This window comes from Felis catus, chromosome C2, assembly GCF_018350175.1.
Source record: "Felis catus isolate Fca126 chromosome C2, F.catus_Fca126_mat1.0, whole genome shotgun sequence".
NCBI lineage: Eukaryota > Metazoa > Chordata > Mammalia > Carnivora > Felidae > Felis > Felis catus.
The window spans coordinates 68564847-68589001 of record NC_058376.1 but is presented as its reverse complement, the minus strand read 5'-3'; the positions used below and the strand labels follow the sequence as shown (position 1 = coordinate 68589001).

Genomic DNA, 24155 nt, shown 5'->3' with positions numbered 1-24155 from the left:
GAAGTGGTGGCTGCTAAGGGCCAACTGGGCCTGCTCTGGGGTCTTCAGTGCCTGTCTGCCACTGAAACCAGGGGCTTCCTTCCTCCTTTAGTGCTGGCTGGGCACCACCTCATCCCTGCCGGTACCGCGGACCCCTGAGGTTGGCTGTGATCTCCCTGCCGTGATACCCCCTAGCAAACCCAGCCAGATTCGTCAACTTCCCTACCCTTCTGGGTGAGGGCACAGGAAAACTCCGGTTCCTGGACACAATGGAAGCACGGCTGTCTAGAGAGAGAGTTAAACTCAAGCTCTCCCTGCTAAACTGGGTCGCTGAGTTTATATATTGAGGGCAGGCTTTTTCTCCCCCATATATAAAAATGTTTTTGTGGGAGATTGGAGGAAGGAAAGCACTTTTTATTTTGATGTAATTTTCAAACTTATAAAAAGTCATATATACCCTTTGCCTAAAATTCAGCATTTACATTTTGTGTATTTGGCTTTATCTTTCTCTCTGTGTGTATGCATGTGTATATGTATGTATATATATATATATATATACACACATATTTCTATATATACAGAAATATCATACAGAAATATTTCTCCAGAAATACAATATAAATGTATATATATATATATACAGAAATATCATATATTTCTGTATATATACACATATATGTGTACCTATATATTCTTTTCCTGAATCATCTGAAATGATGAAATCCCAGAAAAAATTTTGATATAGATATGTGTATATGTATATATACACATATATGTGTACCTATATATTCTTTTCCTGAATCATCTGAAATGATGAAATCCCAGAAAAAATTTTGATATAGACAAGATTATTCTAAAATTTATGTGGAAAAGGAACTACAACAGCTAAAAACAATTTTGAAAAGAAAAGGTAATGGGAGAAATCAGTCTACTTGATTTGAAGACTTATAACAAGTACATTATATAAGTATAATCTTATATAATCGTATATATCATGTATTATGTATCATATATATAATCAACAGAACAGAGAACCCAGAAATAGACCTCTGGAAGTACAGCCAACTGATTTTCTGCAAAGGCACAAAAACAATGCAGTGGAGGAAAGAGTCTACAACAAATGTTGCTGGAATAATTGGACATCCACGGGCCTGATCAAAGTTTCACACCTTGTACAAAAATTAACTCAAAAGTATCTTATGTTTAAATGTAAAACTTTAGAAAAAAAAAAAAAAACAGAAGAAAATCTTTAAGACCAAAGGCTTGGTCATGAGTTCTTAGATATGACACCAAAAGCATGATCCATGAAAAAAAAAAAAAAGTCGATATACTGGACTATGTCAAAATTAAAAATTTTTGCTCTGTAAAACACCCTACAGATGGGAGAAAATATTTACAAGCCATATATCTGACAAAGGACTAGTATCTAGAATAGATAAAGAACTTTTAAAATTCAACAATAAAATCTGAAAAATTAGAAAATGGGCAAAAGACATGAATAGGCATTTCATTGAAGAGGATAAAGAGATGGCAAATAAACACATGAAAAAATATCCAACATCACTAATTGCTGGGGAAACATATGGTAAGACCATGATGATATCTTATTATATACCTATTAGAACAGCTAAAATTTAAAAAATAATAATAATGACAATACCAAATGTCAGGAAGGATATGGAGAAACTGGATTTCTCATACATTGTTGGTGAGAAAGTAAATGATAAAGTCACTCTGGAAAAGTTTGGCAGTTTCCTTAAAAGCAAAATACACCCTTAACATATGATCCAGCATTTATATTCCTGGGTATTTAACCTAGAGCAATGAAAATTTACATCTAGATAAAAGGCCACTTTATTTGTAATGGCCCCAAACTGGAAACAAAAATGTTTCCTAATAGGTAAATAGTTAAACTGTGGTACTTCCATCTGTACCATGGAATACTGCTCAGCAATAAAAAGAAACAAAACATTGAACACAAATTCGGATGGATCTCAAGGACATTATGTAGAATAAGAAAAGCTCATCTTAATAGATAACTTATTGTATGATTCCATTTATATAACATTCCCCAAATAAAAAAAGGATAGAGATGGAAAACAAGTTAGTGGTTGCCAGTGTTTGTGATCAGAGGGAGGGGAGAATAGGTGTGAACATAAAGGAACACAGCAGAAACCTTTAGAGTGATGGAGCAGTTCTACATTTTGATTGCAGGGTGGATTTTGCAAATTACACACGTGATTAATGGCATAGATGTGTGGAATTTTAAGGAACCCTGAATAGCCTAAATCATCTTTAAAAAGAATAGAGTTGGGGCGCCTGGGCGGCTCAGTCGGTTGAGTGTCCAACTTCGGCTCAGGTCGTGATCTCACAGTCTGTGAGTTTGAGCCTCGCGTCGGGCTCTGTGCCGACAGCTCAGAGCCTGGAGCCTGTTTCGGATTCTGTGTCTCCCTCTCTCTCTGACCCTCTTGCGTTCATGCTCTGTCTCTCTCGGTCTCAAAAAAGTAAATAAAGGTTAAAAAAAAATTAAAAAGAATAGAGTTGGAGGAATCTCCCTTCTTGATTTCAAAATTTACTACAAATCTACAGTAATCCAGTGTGGCACTGTGATAAAGACAGATAGACCAATGCCAGAAATAACTCCTCACATTTATGGTCAAATGATTTTTGACTGTTCATTGAGAAAAGAACAGTCTTTTCCACAAATGGTGGTGGGGAAACTGGATAGCCATGTATAAAACAATAAAGCTGGACTCTTTACATTTAACTCAAAATGGATCAAAGTCCTAACATAAGACCTAAAGCTAGGGACACCTAGGTAGCTCAGTTGGTTAAGCATCGACTCTTGATTTTGGCTCAGGTCACGATCCCAGGGATATGGGATCAAGCCCCGTGTTGGTCTCTGTGCTGAGCATGGAGCCTGCTTCGGATTCTCTCTCCTCTCTCTCCCCCCCCTCCATCTGCTCCTCTCCCTCGCTCGTGTGCTCTCTCTTTCTCTAAAATAAAAAATAAAAGACCTAAAACTATAAAACTCTTAGATGGAAACATAGGACAAAAGCTTTGGATGTTGGGTTTGGTAATGATTTCTTGGATATCACACCAAAAGCACAGGCAACAAAAGAAAAAATACATAAACTAGACTTTATCAAAATTAAAAACTTTTGTGTATCAAAGCACATTATTAAGAAAATGAAAAAGACAACCCACAGAATTGCAGAAAATATTTGCATATCATAGCTAAGGGATTAATATCTAGAAATATATAGAACTCCTATAAGACAGCAACAACAACAAAAAACAAACAACCCATTTGACAAATGGGCAAAGGACCTGAATAGGCATTTTTCCAAAGAAGATATAAAAATGTCCAAAAAGCAGTGAAAAGATGCTCAACAGCACTAATCACTAAGGAGATGAAAATCAAAACCACAATGAGATACCACACACACACACACACACACACACACACACTCCTTAAACCTAGAGCATCATCTTCCTGTGCCTGGCACAGAGCTTTCTGGAAGCCAAGCACCTCTAGAAAGGGAGGCAGCAGCATGGGGAAGATGACATGGGTTGGGGGGCTAGCTCTGAAAGCTCCAGTTAGGCAGTGATGGGGAATCACTGGTGTGTGAGGGGCATGGCAGGGCAGGGGGGTACAGAGTAAGGTGGGAAACTAAGGCAAACCAGTGGGAGGGGTAAACAGAAACAGTAACCCAAAGGAGAGAAGCTGAGGTGAAGGTTATGTCAAAGCCTCAGAAAGAAGACTGGGAATCAGTTCTCTCCTATCACATATACTTCTGTAGAGACCTCAGTCTGCAAATGCAGGATCCAGAGGAATAGAGGCGGTGAGGTGACAGCAGGTCCTCAAGGGATAGACAGGGGTCTGCACGGAGGACCAAGGAACTCCAAATGAAACAAGTGTGGGCATGAGGAATGGAACTAACCAGATGCCGTGGTACATGCTCCATCTGCACAGAGCTCCAGAATTGAAGAATGAGGGTGAAGGGTGCAGGAGACAGTGTACAAGCAGAGGGTGGGGGTGGGGAGTGGAGGAAAAGAGCTCTATCCACAGAGACCGTTGCCCAGAGCTGGGGTGAGCTTGCTCAGGTCATGCCCAAAGTCATGGTAAACACTAGACATTCCAACAAAGCCTTTTAATGACAAAATCCTGCAAATAGAGAAGTGAAGAGGATGCCATTCCTTGGTGCTTTCAAGCCTTCACCAAGAAGCCAGACCAGGCAAATCTGACCTTGAGGCTATGAAATGGACAAAAAGAAAGCAAGCTCCATGCCTTGAAGGTGGGTGCCAGTGGTCCTCAGGCAGGAAGTGGCTTTTGTCAGGTATTGTTCTAAAGATGCAGTTAAAAATAACTTTTTTTTTTTAAGTAGGCTTTACATTCAGCACGGAGCCCAATGCGGGCCTTGAACTCAGAACCCTGAGATCAAAACCTGAGCTGAGATCAAGTCAGATGCTTAACCAACTGAACCACCCAGGTGCCTCAACAACTTTTTTTGAAGACACGAGCAAATCAGTTCCTCCCACAAACACTCCACACCACCATTAAGGAAAAGCATGTCCATGTGCACACGTCCTCCCCAAATCCCCTTGTAGGAATGAGTATACTGCACAATGTCAGGATTACGCGGCTCCTGTATGCCTGTGTACAGAACCCAGCAGGAGCTCAGTACGTGTGTTTAAATGCATGCTTCTTTCTTTCATGCCCATTCACCTGGGGCAAGACCAGGGGCCACTGCTGAGAAAGTGCCTGCTTGGGATTAAAAAAGGAAGGCTGAAGCAGCAGGAGGTGGATTGGGAAGCTGGGAACCCCCAATTTCCCCCAGCAGAGCAGTGGCACCCGTCAGCACAGCCATGAGGAGCTCTGTGGCTCTGTGCTGCTCTGGCCCTCCTCTCAGCAGACTCGTCAGCAAGAAGGACAGAGGCCACAGGGCGGGGGGCTGGTCTAGGAGACAAGAGTGTTCCTGAAGGCCAAGCCACCAACAAAACCACCCTACTAAGTAGCTAAGTGCTTAGGCAACCCCGCTTCTGAACTGCCCAAATCCAAGGCTAGGATGGCTGCAAGGCAGAGGGAGCAGGGCTGTTCTCCCCGTGAAAAAGTACCACTGGATGGACGAGACACGTCACAGGGTGCTTTGGCTCTGACAGCACCGCTGGGCAAACAGCTGGTGTTAGTCACCCAGCGATGCAGAAAGCACGACCAGCATGGGAAAGCCAGTCAGGACAGAGACGTATGGAGGCAGGAGGCAGACTGAGATGTAGGGTAGAGCAGGGGCCTGGGTGGCGCCCATCCATGGAGAACACGGTCGGGGGAAGGTTTGGAGGTTACTGTGGCGGGTGAGGGGATGCTGACCCAGCATCTGCATGCCTACAGAGAATATGCCACCCACGTCCCCTACCCTGCCCCTTCCCAGCCAGTGTGCAGAGCAAGCAGCAGCACAAAAGCCCCTTCCCCACTCCATTCTAGATGGCCCTTTGAGCCCGGGCTTCACCACTATACTCGTCCCCAGAGACTTAGCTTTTCTGTAAAGGGAGAGCAGGGAGGGACTGCAGAGAGGAACAGAGAAGACAGAAATAGCTGAAGAAAGGGAAACATGTCAATGAGTTCCAGGAAAACGCACACACACTGAAACCGCAATGATCCAGAAGAGGCTAGTACTTGGTTACCGTCAGCTTCAGGATCCCGTTTTCCCTGATTATCTTAATGCGTTTCCTGTCCGAAGCAGTCATTTCCAACAGGATATTCTGTGGTCTGATCTCCCTGTTCTGTTCTCCAATGGCTGATAGAGGCAGTGCCCTGCGCAACCCTCCTCATGCCCTGTCCCCGCCCTCAAGAGTCTCTGCCCCGCCTCCCAGAAGAGGACTTCATGAGTACCCACCTGTTACTACAGGCTCCGTGGAAACAACCCACACCACCAAACAATTGGTTTAATTTTATTTCAAAATTGTACAAAATGGCCATAAGCGGCTATAAAAAATTTTGTCTTCAGAACACGTGGAAATTCAGAAAGAACAACAAAACAGGTATTATTCACAGTGTAATGGAAAAGCTTTCTCTGAGGCAGAAATTACAACTCTTCCTTCTTCTTCCCTAGTCTCTCGTGGTCTCCTTCCCGGAGCGTTCGAATAAAATTGGTAAACCCCAATTCCTATAGGGAATGGGAAGAGAAAGAGAAAAAGGAAACTTTAACCCCTGATGTGGATGTGCACCCTCTCTCCCCCTTCCCTGATGCCCCACGTGCTCACTTCTCTGGACAGAGGAGCAGCCAGTGGAAGCAGCTGGCAATGCGGGGACAGTCTGCTTGGCTACTGGGGAGCCCTTTCCGACACCCTGGAACCTGTCCCTGCTCCGGGAGCTGGACTCTGGGACAACCTCTTGGGGAACTCTTCCAGCCAGGCTCACGGCCCTTGCTTCCCAGCAGAGTGCTAGCGCTGACCTCTGCCCTGCTCTGGAAGCCTCCCTCTGCTGCCCTCTCGGTGGCTGTTTCCCTGCCCAGGGCAGATGCCTCTCCCCAGCTCACCGTGCGATCGCTGTCATACTTTTCTGCAAATTTCCCGTAGTGGTAGTAGTGGAATGTGGGGTAGGCCTTGATGGCCTCTTGCTGACACAGGTCCTGGTTTTTGTCTCTGACGCAGTCAACAGCAGCACAGGCAATCTACAGGCCCAAAGAAAGGGTGGGTCAGCACAGGAGGCCTCCCACGTGAGACCTGGGGCCTGGACCCTCTGCACACAGACGGCACTTCAGGCCTACGTCATGTGCTTTCTTTTTTTCTCCTCAATAGCAGGGATGAGCCGAACCAAACAGCCTCAGCCCAGAGCTCCACTGAGACTGGTGATGCCTGTTTCCAATTCTCAAGGCAGCTGGGTAAGGTTAGGGGACTCAGCTTGCAGCACCCTCAGACTACCCTTTAAAATCAAGAGTATAATGGCCATAAAGGAAATTATGACTTGAAAGCATCTGTAAACACCACAGGTTTTGTGAGGCTCATTTCTATGAGGCATGGTAGGACTCATTCATTTATCAACTAACACTTCCTGAACATCTGTTTGCAGAGGGAGGACAGTACCAAGGTTAAGAACAAAAGCTTTGAAGTGAAGTTTCCCAAGTGCAAATCTTGGCTTGGTTGCATATTCAGACTTAAGGAAAATTACCTAGCCTCTAGCCTCAATTTCCTCATCTGTAAAATGGGGGTAATAACAACACATAGGTTATCAGGAAATTATGAAGACTGAGTAAGAGAATTCAGGGGAGGTGAATCGGCCACAGGACCTGGCACATGGTTAGTGGTCAGTAATGTTAGCTACTGTTATAGTCACGCCTACCGGCTCCAGACACAAGCCCTGTCTCCAGTAGGAGCTCAGCGTCCGGTCAGGGGAGTCAGATAAAGAGACAACTCCGAGGCACGATAGGGGGTGTGACGTGACGGAGGTGGTCCAGGGTGCCAAGGGAACTGGCACAAAGGTGCTCTGCCCTAGTTTGCCGTCTGAGCGGCGTCCTGAAGGAGGAGGAGAAAGAAGTTTCGGCCAGGGGAGCACATTCCAGGAACTGGAAGAGTTAGTTCAGCAGGACTACAGCAAACAGGGTTTTTGGTCAGAAGGAGGTTCCCAAACTGGCCACTGGCCTCTTCCTGCCCTTCTAACAAATTCCACATGCTGGGTAGTTTTTCCTAATTATTGTTCTTTCAAAATAAGAGGGTATCAAGCAGGCACGGGAGAACCTTTTTTCTGTTGAGGGTCACAACGCAGAGAAGGGGGGAGAGGGTCGCTTAATGGGAATACACCATACACAAGCATTACAGAAGAAGGGAGGGCAGATTCTGAGGAAAGGCAGCATTTCACCCAAGTGCTGCTATGTGCCAAGCCTGTCCTAGATGTCAGGGGTACAGTGATGACCTTGAAAAAATCTAGTCATCAAGTGACTGCCATCCTTACTGCAGGAAAGCAGTTAACAGACACATAACAAGGGAGATCATTTTAGAGCCCAGGGAATGCTCTCAAGAAATTAAAAGAGGGTGATTCAAGAAAACGATAGCCGGAGGGGCTCCTTTCTGGCCAAGAAGGCCTTTCCGAGGAGATAGCATTTGATCGGAGACCTGAGTCAGGAGGAGGCAGCAGGTGCACGAAGGCCTGAGCAGAGAGCACCCACCTAGAAACCAGCCCATGCCGGGACCAGGGAGAAAAATAAGCACGCTGCCTCAGAGAACCAGAGCCCATTAAGGCATTCAGACTGAACTCTTACCGTACTTGAAAGAAAGTTAAAATCGTTCAATAGCCACAATTCACATGGTTCTATGGCTACGGGTTTTTCACATTGGGATGGGGGCCCCCTTTCCAGGCAGAAGAGCCCTGCAGGCCACCAACAGTCACATTTACTGGTCACTGACCTCGTGCCCGAGTGAGCAGGGCCACTGCTCTGCAGGCAGCGGGACTGACAGAGTGAAGTGTGGCCCGCTCTCTCTCTGGTGACCAGCATGCCACACTTGCCCCTCCCCCGCCTTCACGCTTCCCTCCCACTTCAGCTACATAACGTCTGTATAATAAGACTTCTCAGAGCAGAGTTTGCAAACTTGCTGCGCACAATCCATATCTGGCTTTCAGTCCTGTTCTATTTGGCCCACACAGAATTAAAAAAAAATAAACCTGAATTAGCTGCCAACCTAGAAAAAGAGCCAGAAGATTTTATATAAAAGTTTGGCTCTCCAGCTTCTCTTTAAAAGCCAGATTTGATGGCACTTGCCCTGCATTCCCACAGGCAACACGTGGCTGGAGCAGAGGGCAGCGGTCTCCTTCAGGTGGGTTCCCCCAGCCGTTTGCTGAGGTCTACACGGAGCCTGACTCGCCGGGCTAGGAGGTGGGCCCCTGCAGTCTCCTGAGAACCTCAGCTCACCCTGTAAAACACTTCCTGAATTATTTAGAAACACGAGGCAGGTGCTCCTCTGACTGTCCTCGGCGTTCCACTTCTTGGGGCCCGGCCCAGGGGAGCCCTCACACACCGGGCAGCCCTCTGCGTCCGGCCCTCAGTGAGCGGCCGATGCCCCTCTGCTACGCTGACAGAGTGTCTGAGGAGTGTTGCTCCAGGCTGCTGCTCTCCCCGCATCTGCTTTAAATTATGAATTTAATTTGTATACATGCCCTGGAGCTGTGGGAAATATAGTGTATGGTTTTATAAATTGACTAAATTAAAAATGTGTACTTATTTTGAATCCCCTCAACTAGCTGCCAGCCACGTACATAGAGTGCTACTTCTGGCTGCAAAGGCTCCTCTACCCTCCATTTCTACAGGAAGAGAGGAGTGAAGTGCGGCTCCTTCTAAAGGAAGTGGCTTAGGGGGCGCCTGGGTGGCTCAGTCTGTTAAGGGTCGACTTTGGCTCAGGTCATGATCTCACAGCTGTGAGTTCAAGCCCCACGTCAGGCTCTGTGCTGACAGCTCTGTGCTCACAGTTCAGATTCTGTGTCTCCCTCTCTCTCTCTGCCCCTCCCCCTCTCATGCTCTGTCCCTCCTCTCTCTCTCAAAAACAAACAGACATTAAAAAAAAATTTAAAGGAAGGGGCTTAGACTCTGGAAAAAAGACAGCAAATATTCCGCTTCTCATCTATCCCCATTTCTCCTGTCTAAATGCCTGCACCCCTTACACTCACTCCAGGTTTGCACTGACTGAACTACAGCACTGAACGTACACTATCACTTTGAGATCTGCTCCACGGTACTTGGTATCCTGCTGTGGCCCCTTGGCCAAATACTTGTTAACTGGCACCCATAACTCTTGGCTGCAGGGAACAACTGCGTAAGGCCAGTGATGGACGGGGCTTGAGAATGTGGTCCCCCGTGAGGTCTCCAGGGACTGAACCTAATCACCCATGCACTAATCTGCTCATCAACCCCCCCTGCTCTGGCTCCTTCCCCGCCTGCTCCCCGTTCCTCCATCCTTGAGGCTGTAGCCTAAGACCATCTCCCAAATAAACCCCCTACACACAAGGGCCAGAACCTGAGTTTGCTTTGGGGAAACATCTGACAATGCCTGTTTATCTGGTTCTGAGATGCTCCTTTCCAGCTGGACAAGTTTGACAGAGTTTTTTAACCTCTGTAAGATCCAATCTCCTCTTTTGTAAAATGGGAGATTAATAATATCTCCTTGGTTATGCTATGATGAGGACAACATGACATAATGCTCTCAAGTATCAGTGGAAGAGTTTTCAGAAAATATCAAATATATTATTGCTTCTTCATTCAGTCAACATTTACAGAGGCTTCAGGCATCAAGACTGGAGGGAATTCAAGGGCAAATGAAGTCCCTGCCCTCAGGGAGCCTTCCTTTCTGAAGGACAGAGAGCCCTGTAAACACAAGGGACTAAACACACCAGGGCCAGGGTTCCATCAGCTCCTGCTGCCTAAGGGCACCTGTCCTGGGATGACCTTCACACCTCCCCAACAGCTGCCTTCAAGGCCAGTCCCACCCCCAGCCCCACACCTTGCCAGCCCAGTGGTCGCCTGACCCCTGCCTGCAATCCACCAGCCTTCCACCTCAGGTCCTTGTCCTCCATGGCCCCTTCCCTACGGTCATCTGTTCCAACATTAGCAGTATGCAGCCTTTTCTCCACCCAGTGTGTCAACTGCTAAAGCTCCCCAGTAAGCTCCTGGGAGGGTGGAGGCTCCCCAGCTAAACTATGAGCTGCCTCATGCGGATTTATTGATTCAGTAAAATAAATCTCTGCAGGAGCTAATATTGACTTTGGCTATGAAAATGGAAGTGAACAACCAACTGCATATTGATTGGGGAAGGAACAGAGACTGGCTTCTGGGTAGAAAAAAATACAATTCCAGCTAAGAGGTGGCAGCATGGGTGTCCGGAAGAACTAGGAGTCAAGAGACTCTGTTCTGGCTATCAGTGACCAGCCAGGTGTCCCTGGGCAAGAGACACGGTCGTCTCTGGGCCTTGATCCCTCATGAGTAGGAGAGGGCTGGACGGGCCACCACTCCCCAAATACCAGCCAGTAGCCAGTACAAGAGCTCTTAAAAATTATAAATTCCTGGAACTGTCTCTAGACCTCTGATGTGATAGTTCTAGGATGCACCCAGCAATCGTGGCACCAGTAACTTTAGTCCCCCAGGCCGAGAGCGAACACTTCCCTGGTGTTACTGAGAGCCACCTCCAGGAACCTCAGGCCTGCCAACTGCCTGGCAGAGAGGGACAGAGAGAGTAAACATGTTCCTGGAAATGAGCGAGGGTAATCTCTGGCTTAGAATAAGGGAAGCTGGAAGGAGAGAACAGAGGGAATGACACAGAGGAAATGACCCCCGGAAAAGGCCAGTGACATTACTGGCTCAAGTTAAGACAATTAAGCAAGGGCATATCAGTGTCTCAGAGAAGGAGGGGGTCTCCATAGAAATGGCGTCCCTGTGCATCAGCAGATGGGAATGAGGAAGAGGAGGGCTGGCCCTCGGCTGCTCACTATGGGCATAGCCAGCCTGGCCCTGCTTGGACTGATGTGATCCCTTCACAGATCCTGGAGCCATGGAGACCCGAGCAGCCGGAGGTCGGGGGGCAGGGGGTGCAGGGAGACCCCACACTTCAGCCACTCTCTTGTCTACCCAGAGTTCTCCGGGTGAGGGGTGAAGGGAGTCAGTGTGGAGTGACTGACAGTCCTGGGCTGGCTCCAGGGAGTAAAGGCATCTCCACACCGACCAACCAACACCCAGATTGTGAGGGAGTCCTGCCGGGATGGACCTCCCCAGGCCCCCAGGAGGAGCTCCTGTGTATGCACTGGCCCTGGGTGGCAGAAGAGGGCAGGTGGGGACAGAGATGAAGACGGGAAGCCCCTTCTTGCCACACCCCTCTCAATGCAGGCCAAGTGGCAGGCAAAGGAGAAAAGGACAAGTGAGCCATAGGGGCACAGCCAGTTTTGTGGGTGATGACAGGACATCGTGAGTCCAGGGAAGGGTCCTGGGGTCTGAGTCCTGAGTCTGCCCCCTCCCCACACATGCGCCCCAGCCTGGCTCTCTCTGACCTGCTGGCCCTGTATAGTTCTCACATGTCATCACAGGGCCAACCCCAGGAAATCCAGCCTGCCCTGGCTGCACCTGAGGAACTCACTCAAAAAAATGTAAGGCACCACAGCAGAGATGCGTGTGACTTTGAGTCTGGGTGTGTGTGAGCACACTTCTGGGGCCTCTTGGGTGAAGAGAGTCCCAGGCTGGGAAGAGTCTTCGTGATCGTCTAGAGAAGCACCCCGATCTTAGAGAGAGGAGAATTCAAGGCCTGAAGAGCTGATGTGACTTCGCCAAGTCACACAGTTTAGCAGCAGCCAAAAGCTGCACCAGCCTGAGTTCCAGTCTTCTCCTGCCACACACCCTTTGGCCCCAAAGTCACACTTTGCTCTCACCTGGGAGGGACCCACACTGCCCTCACTGCTGGAGCTGCCTGGGGGACGTGCCTGGGGGGTCCCCTCTCCTCCTCTCTAATCCAATCCCGAAGCTCTGGCTTGTTAATTTTATGCTTCATCGGTTGGCAGCTACAGGAGCCTTTCCCTTAGGCAGGATGAGGCTCTGCACACAGCCTTGCTCTCCTCCACCTTGGCTGCCTCCAGTTGACTTTTGTTGAATTTTTTTATTTGTAGTTTCAATTATATAAATGATGCATGACTACAAATCCTACTGTAAAAAGATTGAAGCACTAAGAAAATATAAACAGATGACCCCTTTACCGCCCCCCTCTTCCAATGAAGGGCTGTAACGGTTCAGTGTATCCCTTTTAGCTGACTTTACAGCAAACATTCAGCCTGCTCTATGCTGCCTTTATGAAAAGAATGTCCTGGTTCCCAGGAATTCTCTGATCTCAGCAGAGCCTATTCAGGAACGGGACCTGAACGGGAAGGGAGGAAGGTGTAGGAAATGGCGGCAGAGCAAAGTCAGAGGCAGGGCAAGAGACAAAGAGGGGTCTCTTACCTTTCGGTCATCTTTAAAGACGTTGGCGGTGGCCGTAAAGTGCGGGATGACCTTCTTACAGTGTGGGCACCCTGCGGGAAAGGAGGACAGAATGTTGCATGTGCAGGGGAGGCTGCAGAGCCAGGTGCCCCTCCTGGAACTGATAGAGAAACCTTTCCAGGAGCTTCCCTCCACCCAACAGACTGTGGGGGGGGGGGGTTCATCTGACTCCTACCCGTTGCACACCACACTGTCAGGGTCCTGTGTCAACTCTGCCCCTCAAACACTGCCCTGTGTTTCTGCTGTCAGCACGAGGGCTTTGTAGGAGTCTGTGTGCAAACGTCAGGTCCACTCCTGCCCGGGACCTCCCACCCCACATCCTCCTGCCATGCACCGGGTCTAAGAGGCTGAGGGTGGAGGAGATGGTCACTGCAGTCTTGCTCTGCAAGCTCCTTCCACGGAGGGCTGCCTGGGAGCTATGGCACAGAGGGAGCTTTGGGCCTGGAAAAGGAGAATGTGTGCTCAGGACTCTCTGAGTCTGTTACAAAGCCCTGCTCTTGCCTTATGGACAATGATAAATCTGTCCATGTCATGACTGAGAAAACGGGACGGAGAAAGGTGGTGGCAGGAGCAACCGTCTGAGCCCCCACTGCTCATGTTTTGCTGCTAACGTCTACATTCCCAACAAATCCCCACCCCAGACCAAGCAGCCAGACCAGGCCCCAGGTCCTCACGCTATCCTTCTATCCTCTGCTCTACAATCAACCTGAGCCCTGGATCCAGGGACAGGAGACCCAAGGTCAGGTTAAGAGGAGAATAAGCCACTGGGTTATCAGGACCTGGGTTCCCGACTATGGAGAGAGGCCTATCACAATGGATGAGGACCCATAACTCCGGAGGCCCAGGGTGTGACAACAGTGCTAGTGTCAGCTGGGGTGACAGACCTCCTTTCTTGGCCCTTCCCTCAGCATGAGCAGATCCAAACCCAAGCCCACCTCTTTCTACCATTCCCCAGACACTGAACACAACTGCCATGAGAACAGAACTGCTTTGAGGGAGGATTTCCTTGACTCTGGTAATTAATTCTGATCAAAGCACAGGTGGGAAAGGCCAAATGCCCTATGGGGAGAGTTGGTGAACAGTCGGGCCGGCCAAGGCGAGGAACAGAAATGGCTTTGCCCATCTGCTTTCTCTCTTTTTAAAATAAGATAATAACGACTGGCATTTCAAAGAGTTTTGTGAAACCAAATTAAAGCTGAGCTACAACTTTAATGTGAATTTAGCGTTGGAGCCAGTTCCTGAGATGGGCAGGATCACCCATATGGCCTGGCTGGTGGAGCTGCCAGCTGGCCCCAGAACAGTGTGGACAATGATGGGGAGGGGCAGGAAAAGGATTTTCCCAACATCCACTGCAGGTGTAGAGAAGAGAGCTGGGCTGGATGTGAGTTCTATCAGAACTGAATGCCGCAGAGTGCCTAACTTGTGGCAGATACTAACAGATGATTTTTTAACGGCCTCAATGGCTATTACAAGAGCTCTTTACTAATCTGACCCAATGGAGGGAAGAATAGCTCAAATTCATGAAAATTTCACACTATAGAGGAATGATGGTTATAGATTCCAAAACATCTAGAGGGCACAATGTGCTGGTCGACAAGGCTCACCAGAGCAGCATCTTTGCAGCACCTAGCGGTCCCCTGTGAGCGGCACACGGATGCCCACTAATAGCATTAGGCTGGCTGGAAAGAAGTTATCCTCTCCCCCAAACCTGGTATCACTATTAATTTTTCCTTTCTAAGCTCTTTGCTTACTGAATGTATAAAGGTAATTGTCAGCCTAGTGCAAATTCCTATTACCATCAATTTAAAGTATCTAGATCTCAGATTAATCACCTTCTGGTGCATCTAATTTTATCATTATCCAAAAGAAAGAGCATGGCAGATGAATAACTGGAGGGGAGGCTGTTTTAGGAAGGGCATGAAGATGTTCCCAAGAGGTGTCAGGTGGGCCAGAAGAGGCATGATCTTTTAATCTGGGCTCTTTAAAAAAAGGCACCACCTATGTGTAGCAAGGAAAGAAACTTCCCAGAGTGGGGAGACAGAAAGAAAGACCGAGGACAGGACAGAAAATTCCAATGCTAAAGACTCAGCACGCTGGCCTAAGAAGGGCAGTCACCATGATCAGACCACTGAGAGCAAAGTGGGGGCTTGGAACAGGAGAAAACAATGAAATAGCCAGAGGAAGATCTCTGTATAAACCGGCAGGAGGTAGGAGGAGGAGGTGGGAGGAGGAGGTGGGAGGAGGAGGTGGGAGGAGGAGGTGGGAGGTGGGGAACATAGGGAAGAAGTGGGAGGTGGGAGGGGGCAGGAACTTGAGGACATGGGGGGAGCTGGGAAGTATGGGCCATGTCGGGGAGGTGGGAGGCAGATGGGAGGTGGGGGACATGGGGGGAGGTGAGAAGGAGTAGAGATTGGGGAAGGATATGGGGATTGGCTTTTGCTTCTACTTTATACTTACCTTTATCAGGTGTGTGATCTTTCTTAGAATTAGGTTCTTTATATGTAAATAACCATAAGGATGTGTCATATACTATATATAAATAAGTATATATTATTTTCATAACTGAAAATTTTTTAAAGATTTGCCTTTGGATAGATCCACCTCCCTGATGAGCATCTCTGGAACAGGGTTCAGGCACAGGAACATGCAGTAGAGAAGGGAAACTCTAGGTGCCAGGCCCTTTGATGGAAGCCGAGTCGCCCAGTGGAGCAGCCCTGAACGGGCTGTTTCGAGTTGTTTCTTGCCAGAGTACATAGACTGTGAAGCCCTTGAGCTGTGGCAGGGACCATGCCTCCTTCTCTTGTATCCTGGGCCCTAGATACCACCCAACACACAGTGGTTCTGTGAGGGAGGTCGTTAGCACCCCACTGGGGTAGGAGTCCTGACTCCAGAGGTCTGGGGGAAAGAGGGGAGCAATCCCAGGGGAAAGTTTGTAGTCTGGACTTTCTAAAGTCCACCCAGGGGTTAGTCAAGGACCTCTGCTTCTGTGGCCAGGGTTTCACTGCTGCTGAGAAAGCTCATGCTCTCTGAATTATGTCTATGGCAGAAAGAGCACCAGCCCAGGCTGCAGGGAGGGCTCTGTCGCTTCAGTGCTCCGAAGACTTGGGTAGGTCACACATCTTCTGGGTCTTAGTCCTGTGCCTGGCATTCTGCCCAGAAGGAAGACAACTTCTTAAAACTCACTCAGCCTTCTAGGCATATGCTAAGGACAGATGAGGACAGACAAAGACAGTGAGAGGCTCTGCAAGGAATGGAGAGAGCCCAAGTCCTGCTCTGACCTGGAGAAGAAAAGGCAAAAACAGAGGGACACTTTGCTGCCTGAGGGCAGGGGTCTGAGGCTGGGAAAGGTGGGCAGGAGGCAAGCCCTCTCAGAAAGTGAGAGGGAGGAGTGACTTTACAGATTACTGACACTTGAAAAGTGGGGCAGGAGGGGAGGCAACAGGAGGGCTGGCTACAAGCAAGCAGGTTTATGACTAGATTGAGTTGCCTGGCTTCTCTGTAGAGCGAAGCTTTATTATCCCCACTCCATTAAGCTGAGCTGTAACCGGGGGGAGAGAGACAAGGGCAACAGAACAGTGGGAAATTCAAGAGCCTTCCCTTTTAAATATCAATTAACTTCAAGATGGAACAACACAAAATCCAAAGGTCACAATCACACGTGTCACTTCCTCAACTTAAACTTTGATTAAAAGGGGGATAGAGGGGGAAGCTAGCTCAGAAAAATGTGGTGTGCTTTTCCCACAGATTCAAACCTGATGGCATCAAAGCCACGTGGAGGAGGTCAGGGAGGAGGACTGGGCTGGGGTACTCAGGAAGACCAGGAAAGCAGAGGCCAAAACAGGTCGGCTAAATTCCAGGGTTTGAAGGTGAAGTCAGTGCTCTGTGGGACAGAAGGAGCCAAGGGGTAGGTGGAATTGGCAGGTGGGAGGCAAGCAGCCTAGAAGATTCCAGGGACATGAGGAGACTGAATAATTTTATGGCAGGCCCCTGCCACAAACAGAAGCAGAGGGCTTTGCGACTGATGTGAGCAAGGCTCCCCAGAAACAGGGAGAGAGACCCTGACAGAGCTAACAGGAAGAGGCCTTGGATTTGGAAGGACCTCAGCCTGGGATGAAACTGAGGAGCCCTGACACAGCAGGGATGAGCCCAGGGTCCGCCTGTGGCTGCACTGTTCCCTGGTGGAGGGATCTTCTTGGTTCAGTCTGGCCCACCCCTCCACCCTGCACCTTGGCGAGCACCCCCCAGCTACTTACAAGGGGCATAGAACATGACCAGGGTGTGCTTCTTCTTCTTCAGGGTCTCCCGGAAGTTGTCCCCTACCAGGTGCAACACGCTGGTCTGCTGCTCTTCCCACGTGGGCTCTGGGGGTGGAGGGGCCTCAGGGCTGCAGGAATGGCAGGGAGGGGAGACGGTCATAAAGGGAGGCCTGTGCAAGGGCATACACTTCCACCCCCACCTGCTCAGGGGAGCACCCAAGAAGAAATCACTTTGCATCCTTTCTAAAATTTAATTTAAAACCTGTGTTCCAACGTGAATAAATCTGTACCATCAACAAAGATATTCTGATTTCCTCTGAGGAGCTTATTAAAAAGCCATTTTGTGATGGTGTGGAAGACCTGAGCTCCTTTTAGGGCAGAGCAGGCTCTCCAGGTGTCAGCCATCATCTTGCCACGGGTACAGAAACTCCTTCGCCTGGGTTCCCCTCCCTCTCTCTCCCTCCCTCTTCCTACTGCCTCTTCTGGGATCCTGAAGGACCCTCCATTATGCTTTGCGCTGGTGGAGAGAGCATGGACCAAGGAGTGAGATGGGTCTGGATCCAGATTGCTTATCACCTGTGTGAACTTAGGTAAATTACCAAACCCCTCTGAGCTTCATTTTCTTTTCTGTTAAGTGAGTACAATGATACCTATTTCCTGGGATCCCTATGAAGAGCAGAGACAGTGTACCTAGGGCACCTAGTCAGGCCAGCAACTAACAGTTGCTAAGAGCCCATGTGCTCTAAGAAATACTAGGCATTCATTGTGTGTTTCTAATTTTTCAGTCTTTTTCTGTCCACTAGTTCCCTCCATTGTGCCTCACAAAAGGACAGATCTCAGCATGGCCCCTGTGCAAGGATGACACACAAATTCATGAAACGTTCCGTATTTTTTCGTGATGAGCACTGGGTGTTATATATAAGTGATGAATCACTAAGTTCTACTCCTAAAGCCAATATTATACTGTATGTTAACCAACTAGAATTTAAATAAAAACTTGAAAAAAAAAAACACCCAGAAACAAAAAAGACAGATCTCAGGGTCTTTTAAAAGCCTTTGTTGCCTTGTCCCCCTCTCTACAACCACACTGCTCTGCTACTTCTCTGAGAAGGGTCTCTGGGGAGTGGTCTGCACCCAGTGCTGCCACATCATCCCCTGCACTCTCTCCTTCACCAATGCATCACTGGTTTCCACCCCTGGCCTCAGCCCTGGCCCCAGCCCCGAACCCAGCTGAGTGCAGCCCTGAGCCAGCCCAGAACCATTCCTCTTTCAAAAGTCCCCTCTATCGAGGGGTTCACAGGGTCTCCCTCCTCTTCAGGTTCTATCTGAGCCCCTGCAATTCTCAAAAGATCCCATTCATCCACATGGCTTCCATAATTCCTGTGCCTGAGGAGGATCTGAGCCCAGACCTCTCAACAAGGCTCCCTAATTCCAGGTGTTTTTCAGATACTTCTGCTGGAAGGCCCCACTTGGAGGTCACCCCAATCCTAACAAAACAGAACAGATCACTCTTCCCCCTCCTCCACACCTCCCAAACCAGCTTTCCTCAGCTACCTCTCCATTTTGGTCAATGGCACTGCTGTTCCTGTGACCAAGACCGGCCCCTCCCAGCCACCCTGTCTTCCTCCCTTTTCTTCCTCTAGGTCCCCTGCCCTAACCCTGGCTCGTGGACGACACCTGACCTCCCTGCTCTACCTTATCCCTGAATCCTGCCTCCCCGGGCTGGCCTACTGGTGGGCCTGTCTCAGTCACTCACAGCACACTTGTGTACAAGCCTGGAAACACCATCGGCCTCACCCAAATTCCTCACCCTGCTCCTGCGTGACAGGCCTCGGTCCTCCATCTCAGAGCTATCTGCTGTTCATGCTCTGCCTGAGAATTCTTTCCGAGCTCCCAAAAGAACTACTATTTGTCTCTGGGCAAGGCCGCCAACCTCTCTGAACCTAAGTTCCTTCATCAAAGAAATAGGAATAAAAACTCTTGACCTCATAGGATCTGAGGATGAAACGGGCAACAGATACAAAAGCAATTGGCAAAGCCTGGGAAGGTATTGCCACTTATGTGGCAATACTGTCAGTTATAGATCCAAATAACAGCTGGCATCAATAATAAAAACAGCTTCCTTTCTCTGAGTATTGCCACACCACACACCGTGCTAAGCACAATAGTCTAATTTAATTCTCTAGATGAGTCTTTGGGAAAGTGTTGTCTCCGTTCTACAGATGGGAACAGGCTTAGTGAGGTCAAGAAAATGGCCCAGGGTCACAATCTAAGCACAGGTCTCTTAGACTCCAAAGTCCATGTTTTACCCTCAGTGCTTTTCAGGTGCTCAGCAGCAGAGAGACTCTGCAAAGAACAGACACAGCTCCTCTGTGCTCACTACCTGCAGCCAGGCCTCTCCTGATTCCCTCAGCTCTCCCACCACAAGTGCAAGCACCAAGAAACTGCCTGAACCCCACCCTGTTCAATCCTCCCAGGGTACCAGCTCTGGCACCGGAGGGAGGCTGGAGAGGCAGGTGTGAATGGCAACCTGCTTCTGACGCCAGAAAACCCAGAAGAGGGAGTACCTTGTCCCTTCTGGAAGTGAGCCACCACTCGCCTCTGATCCCTAAGAGGGAGGCCAGGCTATTCTGAGAACCTGCCCCCAGTGATGAGCAGGACAAAGTGGGAGAAGCTGAGACTAGGACCTCGCTAGTGCACCCACCTCTTCCCAGGGGTCTCTCCTGAACCTAGTGGAACCTTCGTTCCCATTCTATAAGTGGGTATTTCTCAAAACACTATGGCTGTGGGTTCCATTCCCACTTCCTGAATCAAAGCTTCAGGGACAGCAGCCCCAGGATCTGCACTTTAAACAAGCACCTCAGTACAATGTGACACGTATATACTCCTAAGTTTGAGCACAAATGTCCTAACAAAGTAACTCAATCTAGATGCTGCTATTTTGCTTGGTTCTCATGTCACATTTGACCCTAAAGTCTTGGTTTTCATATGGGAATATACTATGCTTTGTACCAGGGACCTCAGCAAAGGCTGGAATATGTCTTCTTTTACTTTATCTCCCCTGCCTACCCAGTGCTGAAATGAGGAAATATTCCCAAATATTCAAGGGTGTGTGTGTGTGTGTGTATGCACGCGCATCTTGGGGGAAGGGTGTAGATAGGAGAAAGTCTCCTTAACTACGTCCTAACAATTTCTGCCTCTCAAGCAAGGCCTGGGACTTCCTCCATTTCCCAGGGTACCTGTGTAATGGTTCTTCTTCCTCATAGGACAGGGAAATGCTAAGAACTGCAGGTTCCAAAGACCTTGGGTGAGGAGGAGGTCCTTGGGCTAGTAATTATGAGGCTACTCAGGTTCTCTGGACTTGCAGGCTGTTATGGGCTGAGTTGTGACCGTACCCACCCCCCAGCCCCCATTTACATGTTGAAGTCCCAGCCTCCAAGTACCTCAGAATGTGACTGTACTTGGAGACAGGGTCTTTAGAGAGACAATTAAGTTAAAATGAATTCACTGAGATGAGCCCTACCCTAATCTAACTGGTGCCCTTCCAAGAAGAGGAGATTAGGACACAGACACAGAGGGAAGACTGTGTGAAGACGTGGAGAGGAAGAAGACAGTCAAGGAGAGAGGCCTCAGAAGAAACCAGCTCTGCTGACGTCTCATCTTGGACTTCTGGTCTGTGGAACTGCGAGAAAATAAACTTCTGCTGTTAAGCTCCCAAGTCTGTGTTACCTGTTGTGATAAATCAGCAAACTAATACATACACTGAGGGAGCTCTTCACAATCTGTATTGTCAGCCCCAGACCACCACAGGCTGCCTCGTGGACACGTTACCGGAGGCCTGGTCAACCACCAGCAGACCTGGTCCTGAATGAGTTCAGCTCTGAGCGTGAAGAGCTATGTGTGTCCTCCAGCCATCAAAGCAGATGGAATAAAACGCCATGAGGAAGCCTGGGGCTAGGTCACGGGGAGAGGGGGTGGTCTAAGAAGACAGACATGCCACCTGCTGCACTGGTGCTGGTGAAACTGCATCCGGGAAGGCTACCAGTGACGTGCTGCGTGAGAACATGTGGCCAGCACCCCAGAGGTGGCTTTAGAATTGGAGAAATCCAGTCCGCCTTGGCTCTTGTGGCCCTCAGCCAGGGTTAGCAGCCTCTAAGGTTTACTCTGTCTCCTCCAGGCCTGTTCCAGTGGCCGCCAGCCAGGAGTCAGGATGTGCTACTGAGACCACCACACTTACTTTCGCATCCACTCAATAAAGTTCTTCTTTGTTCTGAGCGCAGGCACTGCATATTTCTCTCCGTTCTTAAAATACTTCAATGTAGGAAACTCGGAGATGTGGAATCTTTCTGCCAGGGCCTTGTTGACAGTGGCATCGACAGCTGCAAGGACACCAGAGCTCTGGGATGGGGGAGAGGCCAACCATGCATGACAGCCTCAGACACCGTGCTGGCAGAAGAGGAGCCCAGATGCCAGCCCCCAACCCGCCCAGGACCTGCCAGTGTTTCACTGGGAGTGGCTGTCTCCCTGGGCTCATATATTCCAGGGAATGACTGCACTCTAGAAAGTGCATTATTTCTCATTTGTGGGCTGAAATGAGACTTTTAAATCTGCCCTGCCAATTAGGCTGTGTAGACTGTGGCCGTTCCCAATAGCCAGGGTCCCAGAGCAAAGAGAGAGAACTTTGAGGCTTCACCCCAGAGCCATGACCTGGCGGAGGCCACATGGACAGCGTGGGAACACGACCCCATCGTCTCTCTGCACCGCTCCATCCCTGCTACGGGCCCCACTGTCTACAACATGTGTACTCAGGGACAGTGACGTCCTGCAGACCTCAGGGATCAGGGAAGTGGCTGCGGAGCCTGCGCGGGAAAGTCACTGTGATGATTCAGGTCACTGATTCTTCAGAAGAAAATGGTGGTGGGGAGGTTAAGAAAAGGAAGCTTACGTCTGCTTCTCCATGGAGGACTTCTGCTGCATTCTCAAACTCTGGCTTCATTTTCTTACAGTGACCACACCCTGTGGGAAGAAATCAAGAGAAAACATCCCCTTGGCATGGAGGCTCCAGTGATGCCCCTGCCTCTGTGCAACAGATGGGCCCTATTCACAGACACCAGGGGGACCTGAGAGAAAAGAAGCAGCACCAGCTCAGAGGCAAGAAATCTTTTCCCTAATCCGCTTGGTAGAGAGGGGAAGGTGTGCAAGAGGCAAAAAATGAAGTCACTACATGAAAAAGACTGGCTATATGTATCTATAGGTCCTATACTGGATATATGCATATATAGGTCCTGTGTGCCAGGCACTGCTATAAGAGCTTTATATCCTCACAACAGCCCTGCAAGGTATAACCTGATTATCTCCATTTTACAGATGAGAAAACTAAGGCACGAAGAAGGTAGGGGACTGGCCAAGGCTACTTACACTGCCACAGGTCACAGAGCCAGGGTGCGAACCCAAGCAGTGTGGCCGGAGGCCACAGTCACAGGCAGTGTGTGCTTCCCAGCACCACTACCACTGCCATCCCCTTCCCCAGGGGCAAAGGGAGCCCGAGGCTTGAACCAGGAATAAGCATTCACAGAAGCAAAAATACATTCCAATTGTCCCCACAGGAGAGGATGTATGACAGGCACAGGGATCAGGCCTGTCATTTCCAAATGCCTATTTCTTCATATAAAGATTGCTCTGCTCTCTCCTCCAACCACACACATGCAGTAACATCATGAATAATAAAATTTGATACATTAAAAAGTAAACAAACACTTTGATAGGTGATGTCAGGACATTTGTACATGGCTTTCATTTTAGTAGAGAGTATTTTCTGGCTTCTAACACTGCAGGGGCTGTGAAGCAAGGAGGTCCAGACTGGCTCAGGCTCGGGACAGCTGAAAGGTGAACCTGGCTGCGTGGGGGCCATGCTTGAAGCAGGCTAAGCAGAAGGCAGGGACAGAGCTCGGCCTTCTCGTGGGGGTACGGCTGTGTGGAAGCCAACAGCACTGCAATTCTGTAGCTAACTTGGGAGAAAGGGAGGCAGACAGACATACCAGTATTAGCAGAGGAGACCTCCCACAGCCTCCAGAAGCCACCAAGCCATGGGAAGGGCTTTCCTGCTTCCATCTGAGCACTTGGGTGGGGCAAAAGTTCCTGTCTTCTCCAAGGTCACTCCTGCAGAGCTCAGCCCCAGGGGGTACCAGAACACAAACATGTCCCCTCCACCCCTGTCTGTTCTCAGCTTCCTCAGTCCACGCTTACCCGTTCCTCCTAGGGACAAGGGGTTCCCACAAGGGGCTATGCTGCATCCCCCCTCCCCCACCCACACACTGACAGTAGAAACTTTAAGTGATCATGCAGCATCCAGGCCAGAGCCATCAAGCCCCTCTTTGGACAGAGCACTCTGGGGAGCCATGAGATGACTCAGTGGATAGAACTGTCCCTGATGGAATTCAGCCCAGGGAGCAGCTACAATTCTCAGTGGCACCAGCATTTTGGTCTTTCTCAAATGGGCCCAAGGATAAGGGAAACCTGTGGGTTCATGGTCTGACTACAGCCCACTCAGGATGCCATGAACCACAGATCACCATGACATTGAAACATAAGAACATCATTTGCCAGAAATGAACATTTAGTGCTATCACAAGCCATTAGTCACTTTCTAAGCAATTAGGTTACAAAGGATTGTTTTGTTTTGTTTCGGTTAAGTTTATCTAGAACTGAAAACACGTTTTCCCCAAAGAAACAATTTCATACACAGATTATAGGCAGGTTCTCAGGAAAGACTATAAAAACCCATTTAACAGAATGTGCCTGAAGCATATAGAGCGTGCAGTGCTATTTCTACTTCACTGAACTGTCCCCCAGATGGAAAACACACGATCCAGCTCCGGACACCACACAGGCCTCTGCCTGCGGCGAGCAGCTACCCACAACA

The 24155-nt window shown here is 49.0% G+C and overlaps 1 protein-coding gene and 1 pseudogene across 1 annotated transcript in view; one reads left to right on the top strand and one right to left on the bottom strand.

Annotated features, from left to right (window-relative positions):
- Nucleotides 1–5912: 5912 nt before the first annotated feature.
- PDIA5 (protein disulfide isomerase family A member 5) overlaps nucleotides 5913–24155 on the bottom strand; it is a 91370-nt gene continuing 73127 nt past the window's right edge. The window contains exons 12-17 of the mRNA XM_003991711.6: nucleotides 22179–22249; nucleotides 21471–21631; nucleotides 17231–17361; nucleotides 12939–13009; nucleotides 6516–6650; nucleotides 5913–6143 (exon numbers count right to left, since the gene is read on the bottom strand). Of these exons, the coding sequence (XP_003991760.1) occupies nucleotides 6063–6143; nucleotides 6516–6650; nucleotides 12939–13009; nucleotides 17231–17361; nucleotides 21471–21631; nucleotides 22179–22249 (650 nt within the window). The 3' untranslated portion in view covers nucleotides 5913–6062. The remainder of the gene's footprint in view (nucleotides 6144–6515; nucleotides 6651–12938; nucleotides 13010–17230; nucleotides 17362–21470; nucleotides 21632–22178; nucleotides 22250–24155) is intronic.
- On the top strand, nucleotides 18065–18126 carry LOC111556428 (annotated as a pseudogene).